General features: G+C 41.1%; 1 protein-coding gene across 1 annotated transcript in view; it reads right to left on the bottom strand.

The window, feature by feature from the left end:
* LVRN (laeverin) overlaps positions 1-17,743 on the bottom strand; it is a 117,462-nt gene that overhangs the window by 8,757 nt on the left and 90,962 nt on the right. The window contains exon 19 of the mRNA XM_075543086.1: positions 3,795-3,870. Coding sequence (XP_075399201.1) covers positions 3,795-3,870 — 76 coding nt within the window. The remainder of the gene's footprint in view (positions 1-3,794; positions 3,871-17,743) is intronic.

Raw genomic sequence — 17,743 nt, 5'->3', positions numbered from 1 at the left:
AATGCTCATCTTAAGATTCATCTATGTTGCTTCGTGAAGTTGTTCTTTTTATTGTAAGGTATTCCATTGTACGTATGGATGTATAAGACTTCCATTGTCTAATTATGTTGATTGGGAAAATCTTCTGCACCATATTTCTCTATAACGTTAAAGAGCAAAGATGTCATGTTGAGGACTCAGGGGCGCCTGACCCAAGCCATGGTATTTTAAATCATTTCATATGCCTGGGGAAGCTGAAAAAATGAATGAGGAAGACCAGAGAAGACTTGAAGAAAATGAAATACAGTGTTGATCAAGAATACGGAGAGTATCATGAACTTCCAGAAGAACAAACAAATCTGTCCTAGAGGAAGAAGTAATAGTCAGAATGCTCCTTAGAAGCAAGGATGGGGAGACTTCAGCTCATGTAGCTTGAACATATTCTCAGGAGAGCCCAGTCCTGGAGAAGGGCATCACGCTTGGCAGAAGGTCAGGGGAAAAGAGAAAGACCTCAATAAGATGGCTTGCCCAGAAGTCTCAGCAATTGGCGCAAATATGGAAATAATGGTGAGAATGGTACAAGAGTAGACAGTGTTTGAATCTGTTGTACATCGGGTCAGTCTGAGTCACGGCTGACTCCCTCCACGGCACCGGTCAACAACTATGGATGGATGTTGGGATGCTGGTCAGTTTTTGTATATTATGAATAAAGCTACTATGACCTTAGGTATTTATCTGTATGTGAACATAGGTTTTCACTGTTCTTGGGTGAAATGTCCTAAAAGTAGAATTATTAGGTCATAAGTGTCTGATGACCATTTAATAAAACTACCAGTTTTCCCAAATGGTTGCACGTCGTTGTATTCTTACTAAAAGGGAAGGAGAGTTCTAGTTACTGGAAATGCTGGGCTGCTATCTGCATGGTGAGCGGTTCAAAACCACCAGCAGCTCTGCAGGAGAAAGACTTATAAACCCACAGGGGTCCCTGTGAGTTAGCATTGACGGGTGACAGCGAGCAAACCCAATTTTAGCTATGTTTTCAGCTGTGCAATTGCTATATCTATATTTCACTCCCCTTTTACTCTGTGTGTGCGCGGCACATTTTTGGTGGAGACTAGCTTTTGCCCTCTCAGTTTACTTTCTAGTGCCAGATCCCTCTTTTCTTTATAGAGCTGTGTCTTACAGAACTAGACCAGTGCCAGCGCCTATGGTTTTGGGGGAACTGATTCCAATGGAAAACATATGACCAGGCAAGGCAAATAAGTATCTCTCTCTCTCTCTCTCTCTCTCTCTCTCTCTCTCTCTCTCTCTCTCTCTCTCTCTCTCTCTCTCTCTCTCTCTCTCACTCACACACACACACACACACACACACACACACACTCACACACAGTGATAGCTGCATGTGGCTCAAGTTGGATTTTTATTTTCTGGGCTAAAATTTGATGCTGGATAAGAGGAGGTGGGCGCTAAATATCATGTAAGATTGGAAAAACACTTCCAGCATATATTTCTTTTTTTTTAATTATTATTTTTTTTATTTTAAACGTTTTATTAGGGGCTCATACAACTCTTATCACAATCCATACATATACATACATCAATTGTATAAATATATCTGTACATTCTTTGCCCTAATCATTTTCAAAGCATTTGCTCTCCACTTAAGCCCTTTGCATCAGGTCCTCTTTTTTTTCCCCTTCTTCCCCGCTCTCCCCTCCCTCATGAGCCCTTGATAATTTATAGATTGTTATTTTGTCATATCTTGCCCCATCTGGAGTCTCCCTTCACCCCCTTCTCTGCTGTTCGTCCCCCAGGGAGGAAGTCACATGTAGATCCTTGTAATAGGTTCCCCCTTTCCAACCCACTCACCCTCTACTCTCCCAGTTCTTTTTCTTTTTCATCTCCTAGTTCTTTTCATTTTTTATTATTTTTTTAAAACTCAAATTTTTTTTTTAATTTTAACAATTTATTGGGGCTCATACAATTCTTTTCACAGTTCATGCATATACATACATCAATTGTATAAAGCACATCTGTACAGTCTTTGCCCTAATCATTTTTTCTCTTTTCTTCTTTTACATTTTATTAGGGACTCATACAACTCTTACCACAATCCATACCTATACATACATGAATTGTATAAAGCACATCCATACATTCCCTGCCCCAATCATTCTCAAGGCATTTGCTCTCCACTTAAGCCCCTTGCATCAGGTCCTCTTTTTTTCCCCCCTCCCTCCCCATTCCCCCCTCCCTCATATGCCCTTGGTAATTTATACATCGTTGTTTTGTCATATCTTGCCCTATCCGGAGTCTCCCTTCCCCCCCTCTCTGCCGTCCCTCTCCCAGGGAAGAGGTCACATGTGGATCCTTGTAATCAGTTCCCCCTTTCCAACCCACTCACCCTCCACTCTCCCAGCATCGTCCCTCACACCCTTGGTCCTGAAGGTATCATCCACTCTGGACTCCCTGTACCTCCAACCCTCATATGCCCCAGTGTACAGCCTCTGTCCTATCCAGCCCTGCAAGGTAGAACTTGGATCATGGTAGTTGGGGGGAGGAAGCATCCAGGATCCGGGGGAAAGCCGTGTTCTTCATCGATACTACCTCACACCCTAATTAACCCATCTCCTCTCCCAAACCCCTCTATGAGGGGCTCTCCATTGGTCGACACTTGGGGCTTGGGTCTCCACTCTGCACTTCCCCCTTCATTTAATATGATATATATATACATATATATACATATACACATGCATACACACCAGCATATATTTCTGCAGAAAGCCCACCTAACAAAAAAAGCCCAAAGGGAAGCAGTGTCAAGAAATGATAGGCTTCAATACTGGGCTCTGGAGCACAAACATGACTAAGATATGATGTCAGACCTCAAAGAGGTCATTGTAACCCAATGGAACAGACACATTAACACAACTGATTACAGCATACTGTGATAAGGGCTATACTAAAGATGATTTGCAAACATAGAGGAGGGGGAGGTATAAAGTAGTTCATAAGAAATATTCCTAGAATAGGTAGTTGGTTCAGGGGTTTAAAAATGACAAGGAACAATCAGAAAAGGCCAAAATTGTGGAGAATGTCCAAGAAAGAAAATAGAGCATTTCTTAAATCTGTTGTTGTTAGTTATATAACAGAACAAAATCCAATCCCATTCTCTGACATCTTCATAATCTTTGGATGTTTGGGTCCATTTTGTGGTTATTATGGACAACAACAGTACATTCTAAAATCAAAAGTCTAAAATGTCATAGTCAGATGTCAGTGTTATGGCCCTATCAATGGCTCAGTAGACCTAGAGGGAAGTCTCTGGTGGTCATTTGTCTGTCCTCCTTTTTCTCTGACACTTAGTGATAGACCAGAGGCTAAATGAATCTAGAATGTTATGACACGAGAGGGCACAGTTCCTGAGGAGTCTCATGTGCAAATAAAAAGATTTTAAATTTTCTTCTGAAAACGATGAGAAGCTACCGATAATCTTGGGGCAGGAAAATGCGTGGCAGCAATGTGTTGGATGGAATGAAGGGAAGACCAGCCTGGGCCTGGAGCCGGGCTCGCATCCACTACGGTAATTCAGGTGAGAAGATGAGACAGTTTAAACATCTATGGATAGAAGAATCTCGTCCTCAGAAGCAGAAGATGCTTTTTAAAGAACAACAGTTCCTTCACAGAGATAATACCAACCCTGGAGCATAGAGTGCACCAATCCAGATAAATACATTAGTTTTCATGTTAGCAACTCCAAATTGTAGGAAGAGTGGGTCCAAGTGATCATATTGCACGGTAATTAAAGTACTCACCTCTGTGATCTGCAAGTCTGTGCTTATGGTTCTCCCTACAATATACATCAGAGTAACCAATGATTCTGTTCCATACCTACAAAGGTAAGATACTGATCAGAAATAGAAAGTGTTTTGCCAGATAAAGCTACGTGTTATAGAAATGTTAAGCATACAGTCTCCATTAACTCCCATATCCCAAATTTAAGCAAAAACATGTATCAACCAGTTTAGCTTTAACTTCTAATAGCAAATCTGTTATATTGAAAATTAGATTACACCAATATTAAATTAGTATTAATATTAAAACTAATATTCATAGTTTAATAAAAATGTGTATAACATGTCATTTTAAGTTTCATTGTTTAAACGCTTCTGAAAAAGAATAACAGTTCTTATCTTTTAAGTGAGGTGGTTAGAAGGCATGGCACATGTTTAGAATTCAGAAATTAGATAAGAAGGTTATAAATATGTACATTATACCCTTAAAAATAATAGGTAATACAAAACCAATTTCAGAACTTCTGATTAAACACCTAGAAAGTCTATTTCAATTTTTGTTTTGGTGGCTGCTTTTTGAAGAGAAGATCCAGAACTTATGAGACTCTCAAAAAGTAAGGCTTTTTGGTTATTTTTGTTTTGGGGGGAGGGGGTTGGTTTTTTAAATTCCCTGAAAACAAGCAAGGTAATAGAAACTTCCCCTTGCATTTAAGACCCCTGAATATCCAATCAGAATCATGTAAAAAAAAATGAGCCATGAAGCATTCCATGGGAAAACAGCAAATACATACCTGCCCAAAGTATTGCTGTACTTTAAAAAAGCAAATAAAGGGTTTTGGGATGCATTAAATAAAAAAGAGAAAATGAAGATAGGATTAATATAATGACCACAACAAGGTTGACCTGAAATAAGAATTAATACAAACAATTGATTTACTTCAAAAATACATACTTGAACTTAAACATCGTCAGTCTACTTTGACATCATACACGGTAGTGAACGAAAATACTGATCTCTGTTTCTTTTAAGATTCCAGGTACAACAGAAGCTGTATCTGTATGAGTCAAGTGGGAGCGCTGGTGGCATAGTGGTTACAAGTGGGGCTGCTAACTCCAAGGCCAGGAGTTTGAAATCAGCAGCCTTTCCTCTGGAGAAAGACGAGGCTTTCTACTCCCATTCAGTAACAGTCTCGGAATCCCACAGGGGCAGGAGGGGCAGTTTTATACTCTCCTGTCGGGTTGCCATGAGGTGGAATCGACTCAGTGGCAGTGAGTGAGTTATGTGCTCCAAGTAGAGAGAAAGAAGTAAAACTCAAGCAAAGCAAAGCTGCTTTTAGGTAAAGAGGAACACTTCCCCACTTCTCCATTCCAATCAACCGCTAGAAACAAGCCAGTGAGATACGGCAACGTTTGTAACCTTAAAAGTTTAAATGAAACTAAAAGGAAGTGGGGGGATGTGAGGAAGGAAACGTACAGTCTTAGTTATCTAATTAAAATAAAAGGGGGGTAGGGATGTGAGCAGGGAAACAAACGGTCTTAGTGATCGAGTGCATCTGTAACAGAATTACCACAGCGGGTGATGCCTTTAATACACAGAAACTTATTCTCGCCCAGTTGGGCAGGAGTCCAAACTTAGGATACCAACTGGATAGAAAAGCTTTGTCTCTGGGTCAGCTCTGGGGATGGCTTTTGGCTTTTTCCAAAATCTGGGGGTTTGGGTCCCGTGGGTCCCATGTGTCTTGGTATCAATGGGGTTCTTACTTCAGGGACCTGGGTCCTTGGAATGTGGCTCGTTCCACACTTTTTTTCCTGGCAGTACTGAGAGCCCTTCCTTCTGCCCTTTCGCTTCTTTCCCTTGCACAATGAGATGCGATGTCACCGCCCAGGGCATTGCATCAGGGTTGTGACTCAAGAAAGGGTGTTCCAGCTCATTCTTATCTTGCCTTCTTAACAGAGCAAGCACAACCTAATCCTTATTGACATAACAACATCCTGACTTATTAACACTCTGAGGTCAGGCTTTAAAGCACATCACCAAACAGAAAACAAAAACAAAGGCTCGCCAAGTGGAGGATCATGCACTTACGCGCTGGCATTTGTGTTTAACCATGGGGTAGCCGAACTGACACGCATCTCAGGGAAGCACACTTGCAGCCATAACACAGGCCTGAGGTGTGGTCATTGTTAGGTATTGCCCAGTCGACTTTCAGCCCCTAGTAGCCCATTCAGTAGAGGAGGACTTCCCCCACACGTGAATTTTTTTCTTACTTCCATCTTTAGGAGAGCAACACTCCCTTCCCCCACCTTTCTTGTATTGTGTGGCTGAGTGGTTGGCTTCCAACTGCCAATCTTTTGGCTAGCAGCTGAACACTTAACCATTGTGTCACGGGGGCTCCTTCCCTGTGGTGCTAGATGTGTGATTGTCTACCAGATACAAGAGAAAGGTTACCCACCGGACATAGACCTGCTGGTACAGTGGGTTACATTACTGTCTGGACGGAACGGGAAGGCAAGGGCTGACCAAAGCACAAGACCAAAAGCAAGCCAGAACCAGCCAGCAGCCAGATAAGATAACCAGATGCTCCAGGTTCAAAGAAAGCCACAAGGAGTCCACAAGCAATTCTAGGAGTCGCCAAACCCTATCCATAAATGCCGGACATTCCTTACCACCCCTTTATAGACTCTGGGCGTGACTTCTCTGACCTGTTGGACTAGGTCACAGAACCTCGTCCAGGAGCTCCCCTCCAATAAAGCTATTTCTGTTGCCGCTCTCCTTTCTCCCTATACTTTGTCTCCCTTGCCTCAGCTTCGCCTTTACAATTACGTGTTGGGCTGCTAATGGCAAGGACAGCAGTTTGAAGCCATCAATTGCTCCTTGGAAGGAAGATGAGGCTGTCTGTTCCCATAAAGATTTACAACCTTGGGAACCCAAAAAGGCAGTTCTCTTCTACAGAATCCTTATGAATCAATTCAATGGCAGCGAGTTTGGAATCACCAGAGTTTTGTGGGCTTTTTGTTAAAATATTTTTTTTGAATAGGCAGGTTTTTCAGAATAAGCAGGGCTGGATTTGAATTCCATTTCAACAAGCTGTGTAGCCTTGGGAGCTGCAAATTTGTAAAACTGGTAATAGCATATACTGGAAGGAATTATTTTGGATATCAAATTAGAGAACTCTCTTGGTGGCACTGTGAGACCATAACGTCAGTGGTTCAGACTCACGAGCAGCTCTGTAAGTGAAAGTTGAGGCTGTCTGTTCCAGTAAAGTTTTCAGCTTTAGAAACCCTATATAGGGTGGCTATGAGGTGGAACTGACCCAGTGGTCGTGAGTTTGGTTAGGCTTTGGTTTTCATGTATGTTCAAACACTTAGAATGCCTGGCATGCTTCATTCCTTCCTGTTCTGTGTAACTTCAAGAGGGACTAATCTCCTTGAAGTATTATAGAACCAACATATATGCATGACAACGATCTTATTCCTACTAATATTCAAATATACCCTACGTACCATAGACAAGAGCCTCTCTGTGACAGTATAGTTACCCTTTCCGAAGCTGACGATGCTCCAAGATGGTGAGCACAGTGATTTGTGCGCTCCCGCTGGCTCTGCTTCTTTCAGATTTCCTTTCCCGCACTCACTGCCGTATCTAATTCTGTTTGGTCCCTTCGTGTGTTTAAGCAGTTCCACTTCCGTCACTGTTGTCTTCTGCTTCTTGCCATGCTCAGAATTAGGAATTCCCAACACTGCTGCAACCATTTGCCTCCTCAGTGCCCATTAGACAAACACGGTGCCACCATAGCATCTAACAGGATAAAACTGCTTTGATGTGAAATGGGACCCCCACCCCCCACCCGCAAGGCGTGGACAATACAAGAACTTTTGACATGCTTATACTCATATTTAAATCTGTTGAGTCTGTTTCCCATTATGAAATACAGCAAAACGAAAATGAGATTTGAGTACAAGTTTTCAAACTTGAAACTCTACATATACATATATTTATTAAATATGCATATATTAATTATATCTATTTTAATCAATTGTTTGGTGAAGAAGTTAGTATTTGTTGTGGACCAGTTGAACTGGACACTGAGTCTGCCTTGTATTCCGTATTTAAAGAAGACCAGGATCAGGACGTTCCTGTAGGTCACTATGAATTGGAATCAACTTTATAGCAGTGAGTTTTCGAGTGAGTGCAGTCCATATGAGTAAGAAAGTCAAAAATTTTAAAAAGAATGATGATAGCAAAAATATAAATTCTACCATATATAATTTTAAAAATCACCAAGATCCTGTTACTGTATTCCCATATACACATTTCCCCTTATAGAATCTATCCATGGCTGCCAAAATGGCACAAGAGTAGTTAAAGTGAAAAAGAAGGATACGTTCAGTATTTCTCAAGCTGAAAGAACCAAAGAAAAAATTCAAGTCTTGAGTGGCAATATTGAAGGATTCCATGGGACAACATTGAACTAGAGGGGAAACATCAAAGGAAGATGGAAGGAATACACTAAGTGACTGAACCAGAAGTCATTGATTGATGTTTAAACACCTTGAAAGCTGATATATGATCAAGAATGAATGATACTGAAGAATGAAGTACAAGCTGCACTGTGGGTGCCAGTGACAAACTAGGAACACCAATAGAAATGTTTCAACAAACTGATGCAGTGCTGGAAGCACTCACTACTCTATGCCAAGAAATTTGGCAGAGAACTACCTGGTGAGCTGAGTGAAAGAAATTAATATTGGGGTCCATTCCAGAGAAGGGTGATTTGACATAATGCGAAAAATTTTTTAATGGTTGCAGCAGTACATAAGCAACATGTTGCCATGAATATATGACCCAGTTAATATTTGTATCATTATGTATTCCAAAATATGTTTCCATATTGGGGATTCTCTTTGGGAAGCATTTCTGACTAGGAGAGATGGCTGGTAGCATGCTTAGCAGCATCACTTGACCTTAGTATGGTAAGAAAGTCTATGTCGGTGAAAAGCATGTGTCCATGAGTGCTCTGAGCAAGAGAAGCCTAGTCTCCAAACCACAGGATCAATTATATGTTGCCCTAGGTCAAAGGTGAACGCAGAATTGTTTGTTTTTTGTTCCCAAAGCATGCTGCTTCTAATAGTCAGTCCTACATCCCAAGCTGCAGAATTTCTGCTCCAGGGAAAATTGCCAGCTGGCACTAATAAAAACCTTTGTGTTCAAACTCATCTGGATACCCAAACCTAAAACACAAGAAAGAAATAATATCAGTATAACATATTTATATTTATATAATGGAAGAAGCACATGGAAGAAGTGATCCAAGGATTGTACAAGCTGCACTATGGACCTCAGTGAAAAATTAGGCAAACCATTAGAAATGTTTCAACATACTTATGCTACACTGGCACACCGAGTGACAGAAATTCATATCTGTGCCCATTCCAAAGAAGGCCAACCCAACATAATGCATAAATTTAAAAAATGGTTGCAGTGGTACATAAACATATGATCTCCCCTTTGACTTATTTTTAATTTGTTCTAGCTTTTAAACTATCTTTTGGCTTTCGTTTTGGTTGAGGTATTTTCTGTTTTACTTTGCTATTGTTGGGTGAATTTTCTTCTTCTTTTTTTTGCATTTTTTTCTGTATATGAAATCCAGGATAGATTAAAGCTAGTGTATTGTGGTGATGGTTCTAAAACTCTTTTTAATATGACTGAACTACTGAATTGTATGATAGGTGAATTACATGCCAATAAAACTATTTTTTAAAGTTACATAAGAAACTTAAAAATAAATCCCAGAGCTATAAGGATCATCAATGAGCAAATTGGGACACACCCAAGAGCCCTATTGCAGGTCATACATGGACTACCAAATATAATAAAGGAAGCACACACATTGGAAGACAAAACAGATGATGTGGTAGTTATATAATCCATTGTCAATTTGAAAGGATTAAGAGTGAAGGGGTGGAGTTAGCCTGTCAATCAGGTCCCTGCTTGATGAACTCATTTGGAGACAAACAGCTCTCTTAAGGTGGGACACAGGCTCACTCCCTGGGAGACACTGCAGCTGACAAGACACATGGAGACAGGCTGATGGCAGCCAGAGCCTCAGAACTGGAGAAGCCATGTGGAGATGCTTACACCGCCATTGGAGCCACAAGACTTTCCACCCCCTGACCTGTGATTGCCTTGCATTTAACATCACTGCTTGTGTTTCGTGAATCTAAAGAAGAATGTATAGAGTGGTATCAGACATATGGGCTAATATTGAACCTTCAGACTTGATCTGGACTTGGCTGGGATGTTTTCTCAATATTCAATTCTCTTGTATATAAATCTCTTTCTTATACACATGTGTGTCCATGAATTTGTTTCTCTAGTCAACTCAGACTAAAACCGGTGACTAGGGCTCATGAAAAATAAAAGACTTGTGCACATCAAAAGATGTTATCAAAAGAGTAAAACAAGAGCCCACAGATTAGGGAAAAAAACCTTTAGCAATGGCAAAACAGACGAGGGACTAATTATCAGAATTTGTAGCGTTCTGCAATACTTCAAAAAGAAAAACAAACAACCCAAACAAAAGGCAGCCAAAGGATATAAATACACAACTCACAAGGGATGATACCCAAATGACTAATACCAGTGATTCATTCCGTTGTACACAGGGTCACTGTAAGTCAGAACCAGCTTGAAGGGTTCTAACACCACCACCACCACCCTAATGAAATATTAACAATAATTTTGTGTTGTGTACCATCAAAGTCAATTCTGATTCACAATGGCCCTACAGAATAAACATCTGTGGGCCAAGCCCAAATTACTACTTTGTCCATTCTACAAAGCAGAAGACTGAAGTTTAAGAGATTAAATAAAAAATAATTAAAAATAATTAAAAATAATTAATAAATAAAAATAATTAAATAAAAAATAATTAACACAATTCGTAATCTCTGCACCTAATGTAAAATGTTATGTCAGTTTGCCCCTATGTGAAAATAGAGTTGGAGTCCAGCCTATCTATCAGGTCGAAGCCTGGACATGCCTCCTTGTATGAAAGGCATGGTGGACAACTGAACCGCCCTTGTCCTTCACCTTCCTTCTTGAGTGGGTCCCCTGTCTCATGTCAGAGGATGGCAGCCTATGTGGCTTACTGACCCTGGGAGCTATTGGCGCCCTGCCCTTTCCTGCAGATCTTGGATCCATACAACTCTGTACCCGCCAGCCTATGCGCTCCCAGCCTCCTGCTTCACCTTTTGGTTTCATCTACTGGCAGCTGCATGAGGCTGAATGTCTCCAGCTAGCTTCTGACCCATGGACTTGAGTTAGACTGAATTGGGCAGCCTTCTTGATATAAAGTTATTTCTTATACAAAGAGAATACTCTGAGTGGCGTAGTGTCACTGGTTTAGTTTCTCTAGGAAACCCAGCCTAATACAATTAACATTGAAACAATCCTGAATCCGTTGTTCTTAAGTCAGTGACATGCTGTGTCTGTAGGATAAATAAAAAACTAAGAACACAGCAAATAAAAGACAAACTTATCTCATACTTTGTCTTTTTATCTTATACTACTGTAAGAGAAATATTACAAGTAGATGGCTTTAACAAACAGAACATTTTCCTCACGCAGTTTACAAGATTAGAAATTACATCCTCTAGGAAACTTTCCTAATTTTGCAGTTCAACTCGCAGTTAGTACCGAGTACTCTATGTGGTCTGACAACAACTACCGATTCCATGATTTGCCACCGAATGCTTTAGAATGCAATCTGTTTGCACATGGGTCCTTTTCCAAAGCTTACCTGTCGAGGGAAAGTGCTTCCTCCCTAGAGTATACTCTTACAGTATGGGTGTCCTAGGCCACATTCTTACAGTGTGGTTTTCAGGAGTTATATATACACAAAGGGGTAACCCCCGCAAAACGGAAAATAGCCCCGCTGAGCTGAGTTTTCATTGCAGCATTTTCCCCGCCAGGCGAGCGTCTAGCAACTCGCTCTGAGTCAGGGCTGCCGGTGGTGTCACCTGGGAAGGTCCTTTCTGGTCACAATGAATTTTTTCTTAAGTTTCTCTCGAACCTCGTTTTTGTCATGGCTGAATTAAAGGAACAGTGTGTGGTTGTGAAATTTTGTTTCCTGCTCGGGGGAAAATGTTGCAGAAACTGTTGTGATATTGAACACAGCTTCCAAGGACAGTGCTATGGGAAAACCTCAAGTGTATGAGCTGTTTCCTCATTTCAAAAAGGTGAAATGTCGGTAGATGACAAACCTCATTCTGGATATCCGTCAACTTCCTGAATGGCTGAAAAGATCAAGAAATCCGCGCACATGTGCTCAAAGGCTGACATCCGACTACTGAAGAGGTGGGAACTTATTTGGACTAGCTTGGAGTTTGTGGCGGGCAGGGCACAGATTTTGCTACCACAACAATGCACCTGCTCATGCAGGCATCTCTGTGCACCAATTTTTGGCCAAAAAAACCCACCATGCCTCTCTAGCCCTATGCACCCTACTCACCTGACCTCACTCCATGCGACTGCTCTTAGTCTCCATGAATAAATGGGAACTTGAAAGGAAAGTGATTTGAGGACATAGAAGAGATGAAATAAAAAATGAGGGAGGTGCTGTCAGCCACTCAAACAGATAAGTTTGAAAAAGGTTTCCAAGAACGGAATCACAGATTTGACAAATGTATTAAGTGTAACGGCGAGCTCTTTGAAGGTTATAAGGTTGTTTTGTAAAAAAAAAAAAAAATTAAATATATTGCTTTGACAAATAATTCCGGTTTGGGAATATATATATATATATCTCAACTTGGGGAAAGGCGATGGTTCTAGAAGGCACTGTGTAATTATCCTCTATTTTGTTATCTGATGTAATTATCCTCTATGGTATAAAACTGAACTTCTCTGATAGTTAAAGCAAAACTAGTAGCTGTCATATTGAGAAGACAGGATAAAATCTATCAAATTAGTTCATATGTGAGCCAATATCTTTTGAGAGATTAAAGATACTATCCAAGCTACCGGAAATCAGAAGGGCTACTATTAAGAGGAAAGAAGAGTCGGCCGTGGAGTGCATCCGGTAGACAGCGTTCCCAGCCTGCGTCAATACGAGAAGCTGACAAGACAGGTGGTGGTTGAATGAACAGACAATGAATATACCGATCACATTTGAGACAGGAGGAAGCCCTCATCGCAGAGGGGTTAATTTGCTTGTGTTCTAATGCAAATGTTAGCAGTGCAATCCCATCAGCTGTTTTCCGTGGGAAAGCTAGGGAAGTCCGCTTCTGTAACGATGGACGGACGGCCTTGGAAACCCGATGAGGGGGTCCCACACTCCCTGCGGTTGTTATGAGTTGGAATACACTAGAGGGCAATGGGTTGGTTTGGAATAACTCTGCAGGAATGCTTCCTATGTCAATTCTGGGGCAGGGTCCTTGCCTGTTCAGCTTTGCATGCCTGGTTCCTAGGAGATCTTGGCGTTGCTTACTATCAATCTTTGGTGTCAAGGTTCTGTGTAGCATGTCTGCTAGTCTCCCACCTTGCCAGAAGTTGTAAACGGGTCTTGTTATTAAACCCAAGATGTTCCCAGCTTTTGCAAGATATTGCCAATATCTTACTGTCCTCTACACGCAGATTTTAAAAAATAAATCTCAAGCTGAAAGAATAAAAGAAAATATTCAAGCCTCAATTGGAAATAATGAAGGATTCTATCAGCAAAATATTGAATGATGCAGGAAGCCTCAAAGTAAAATGGAAGTAATCTAGTCGCTGTACCCAAAAGAACTAGTTAATGTGCAACCATTTCAAGAAACAGCACATGATCCGGAATCTATAGTACTGAAGGAAGAAGTCCAAGTGCACTAAAGGTATTAGTGTAAAATGAAGCTCCACAAATCGATGGAATAGCAATTCAAATGCCTCCACAAGCTGATGAACTCAAGATGTGTAGGTCAAATGGCAGGGTTCTGGCTGCAGAGATGAATAAATCCACGGGCCAGCAAGTTAGATGGCAGGCTGTCGATGACTTCCAAGACCCGCAGGTAATCCAGCAGGTTGCCGACTCAAGTCTAAAAGACTCAGAGTCAGATGATGAGCCATAAGCAGAATCCAGACCCAGAAAAATGCAAGCAAGCTTTTCCACAATGTCTTTCTTTTAGGGAAGCAGGCTATACCCCTCAGTAGACCTCATCATGTGTGATTACTACTTATTAACGGTCAGACCAATGAGAATCCTGGTCCAGCCAAGGTGACACAAAACCTTTACCGTAAAATTTTCATATGAGTCAACTGAAAATGTCACGGTTTTGGTCAAATGTAATTTAATCCTCAAGCGCTCTTCAGCACTTTAAAGAAACCTCAATGCAATGCATCATTGAGTTCCTGAGTACGGCTTCCATTGAAGTTAATTGGGGATTCAAGTAAAAAGAAATCCTTGACAATTTCAACATTTTCTCCATTTTTTCATTATAGTGTCTAATGGTCTAGTTGTGAGAATTTTTTCTTTCATTTACATTGAGTTGTAATCTATAGTGAATGCTGTGCTTTTTATTATCTTCCTCAATAAGTTCTTCAAGTTCTTTTGGCTCTCAGCAAACAAAGCTGTGTCATCCACATACTTAATGTACACACTAAAATACACTTAAATTAAGAATAATCATCCCCATCAAAACACCTGTGTTCTAAAGGCACTGCAAAACTCCAGACTCAATGCTGACTCATAGCATCCCCTGTGGGTTTCCGAGATTGTAACGGTTGATGGGAGCAGATGGTTCAGTCTTTCTCCCTTGTTGCTGCTGGTGGTTTTGAACTGCCAACCCTGAGGATTGCAGCCCAAAGCATAACACAACACTACCAGGGTTCCTCTAAAGGCACACATACTATACATTCTTATTTTTTTAAGATCAAATATCTTGTTTATTATAAATAAAGATTTGGTTAACGAATGTAGCAAAAATTTCAGGAAAGGAGTCTAGAAAAATTAATGTGAAGATTTGACTAATGCAATTCTGGGTATAATTCCAACATGTTTCCTTTTTCATTTGTGGTTTGTGTTTTTGGTACCGTGCCAATAAAACTGCAGAAAAAAAGAAACCATTTCTTTTACCCGGGTCATAAAAAATACACTCTGTGCTTTCTTCTAAAATTTTTTATAGTCATAGCCTTAAATTTAGGCAGTTGGTACATTTTGAGTTGATTTTAAAAATTAATTTTTAAATTTTACAACAGTTTTAGATACACACAAAAGTTGCAATAGAAACTATCCATATTTTCCAAATCCAGTTTTTCCAATTATTTGCACTACTAATGAACCAATCCGCTTCCCATCTTAAGTGGAATTTTTAGATTAGCAACCTGCCCTGATCATTCATCTTTAGTCCATGCATGTCTGGTGATTAAGGGTGTGCCAATCCATTGAATGCAACCTGGCAGGACGAGACCACTGTCAGCAACAAGACCAATTATGTGGCTCGGGTGCCACCAGAGATTTCCTTTCAGACGCCATCGGTTGATTGAGCAAAACCATTTTCAGGGTTCGATTTGCACACAGTGCAATAGAGGAACTACTGAATGCAGGGACTGGCTTACTTTTTCCATCAGTTGAACTTAGTCCAGTCAAACTGTCTGCCATGATGGACATGTACATCTCTGTGCTACTTGGAGGTCACTGGACACATCGAGCATTTGAAGTATGACTAGTAAAAATGGGGAACTAAATTTCAAATGTTACTTAATGTCCATTGATTTAATAAATAGTCACATATAGCTATTGTTTTTATCACATGTAGTCATTAATTTAATAGTCACCTGTTTATCATATTGAACAGGAAAGCCTTAGATAATTTCTTAATCCAGGGTTATCTGGTCTCAAATTCACCAATATTAATAGCATGTGGGAAGCTTGTAAAAATTGTACCAATTCCTTTCCCTATTCAGGCAGATTCTGCTTTAGAACAAGTAGGTAGGGACTGAGCATCCTTACACCAGCCACCTCAAGTGAATCTGATGTTGTGGTAAACTCGAACATTTTTGTTTTGGCTTTAGGCTCAGCTGTGTGAATGTGGACTTGGCTTAGGGCTGACCGGCACCTCCTCATCCTGAGACACAACAGCAATACGTTACTTCCAATTCTTAACACTTAAAAATGTATACCAAATGCCAGGCACTGCTGAATATTATGCTGAGGAAGGAATTGTCAATCATGTTCTGCCTCAGGGCCCACCAAAATGTCTCTGAAGAAATGGAAACAGTGAATGCTTGGGGTGATCACAAGGTGGGTCTTCCGGCAAATCGCAAAGTGTTGCCTGAAGGAGCTGTTCTCTGAATATGTTAACTCCATAGTTGCTACCAGAAGGTTCAGCAGGAGACTTTGGAAAAGAACAATCAAGAACTGTAGCTGAAGTGTGTGGCTGTAGGCAAACTGGCCAAGGGAGAAAGAGAACACACGGATGGCTTCACAGACTAGCAAAGCCGAGCATGTCAGACCAAGCGTGGCCGCAGGGACAGAGATTTGGGGGCAAGCTCTATGGAGAGAGGGAACTGTCACTAAAAGACGCAGGACTAACGGATCTAACTAACAGCAGCAGGTTTGAATCTCTGTGAGGGAGAGAGGGTAAACACACCGGGCAGAGTAAGACCTAGGAAGGAAGGGATGGTGACCCCTTTAAGACAAACAAAACTAGAAACCATGATTTACCTCAAGATCTTTGTGGAAATGTGAAAAGTTTCTAAGACCTCAGAAGCAATGAAAAGGCTCCTGGTAGTGCAATGTGGGTAAGTGGGTAAGTGCTTAGCTAGAAATGGAGTGTTTGACCCACCAGCCCGCCCCCCACCCCACCCCCACCCCCACCCCCACCCCCGTAGAAAAACAACGCGGTCTGCTTCCTAAGGATGTCGAACTGTAGAAACCCTATGGGGCAGTTCTACTCTGTTGTAAAGGTGTCCTAGGGAATGGGATCAGCTCAAGGGCAATGGTTGGTTGCTGTCCATTTTTCTTTGGGAAGCAATAGACCAAGAATTCCATATACTCTAAAATAGGGCCCAAGGAAGACAGACTCATTATGTGGATCTGCAATGTGTGTTCAACTGATAAGCCTGTCCCCAGCCCATCCCCCACCCCCCAAAAGTGTCGTGCAAATTAGTTTTTATCTATAATTTTTTTCCCTTATTTCAAGGACATTGTTAGTTTTGTAAAGGTTTTTAATTAATGTTAATAGAATAAAAATATTCCATTATTTTTGTTCGTTGGAACAGAAATATCACATTTGTTTCCCCCTTATATTTTAAGCTCCTGATATACCATATATACTCGTGTATAAGCCAAGTTTTTCAGCACAATCAGATTACCTCCCATGACTTGCTTTGAGCAGGTAAGTTTGTTCTGAGAATTCGTTCACAGGCTTATACAGCACTCAAAGCAGTCTGGCTCTCCTCAGTTTTACTAAAATGTGGCCTAACATTCCCCCCGCCACCGCAAACCACCTCTAAAGTGACACAGGACCATACATATCATCAAGCTCACAGACCCCTTTCCAGCTGTGTGTCTGTGGCCCCATGTGTCTTTGGGAGAGACCCACCTGTTCTCTGGAAAACCTGCAGGTTCCGTCCAGTTCTAAAATGTCAGATCTGGTGATGTGATTGTTGAAAACCTACCAAGGTAACAGGTTAGTGTTTAATCCAAGGGCAGATTCCTTTTCGCCTATGACCGGATTGTGTGGAAGATTTGGGGAAGAACTGGATGTGAAATCTGTTCCTTTCCTTAAATAGATGTAGAATTAGGACCATGCTATTTTATCGTGAAATTGAGCTTATTTTCCTAGCATCTGTGATCAGGGACCCATGAAGACGCCCACTTCATGGGACAAGGAGGCTGTGTGTGTAGGGTGTGGTGGGAGTGGATGTCTCTTTTGACTATTAAGAGCACGACCAAGAACCAAACTCCTTGGCACTGAATCCATTCTGATCCACAGCT

The sequence above is a fragment of the Tenrec ecaudatus genome, chromosome 2, assembly GCF_050624435.1.
Source record: "Tenrec ecaudatus isolate mTenEca1 chromosome 2, mTenEca1.hap1, whole genome shotgun sequence".
NCBI lineage: Eukaryota > Metazoa > Chordata > Mammalia > Afrosoricida > Tenrecidae > Tenrec > Tenrec ecaudatus.
Note: the sequence above shows the minus strand (reverse complement) of the source record. Positions and strands in the feature narration are given on the sequence as shown.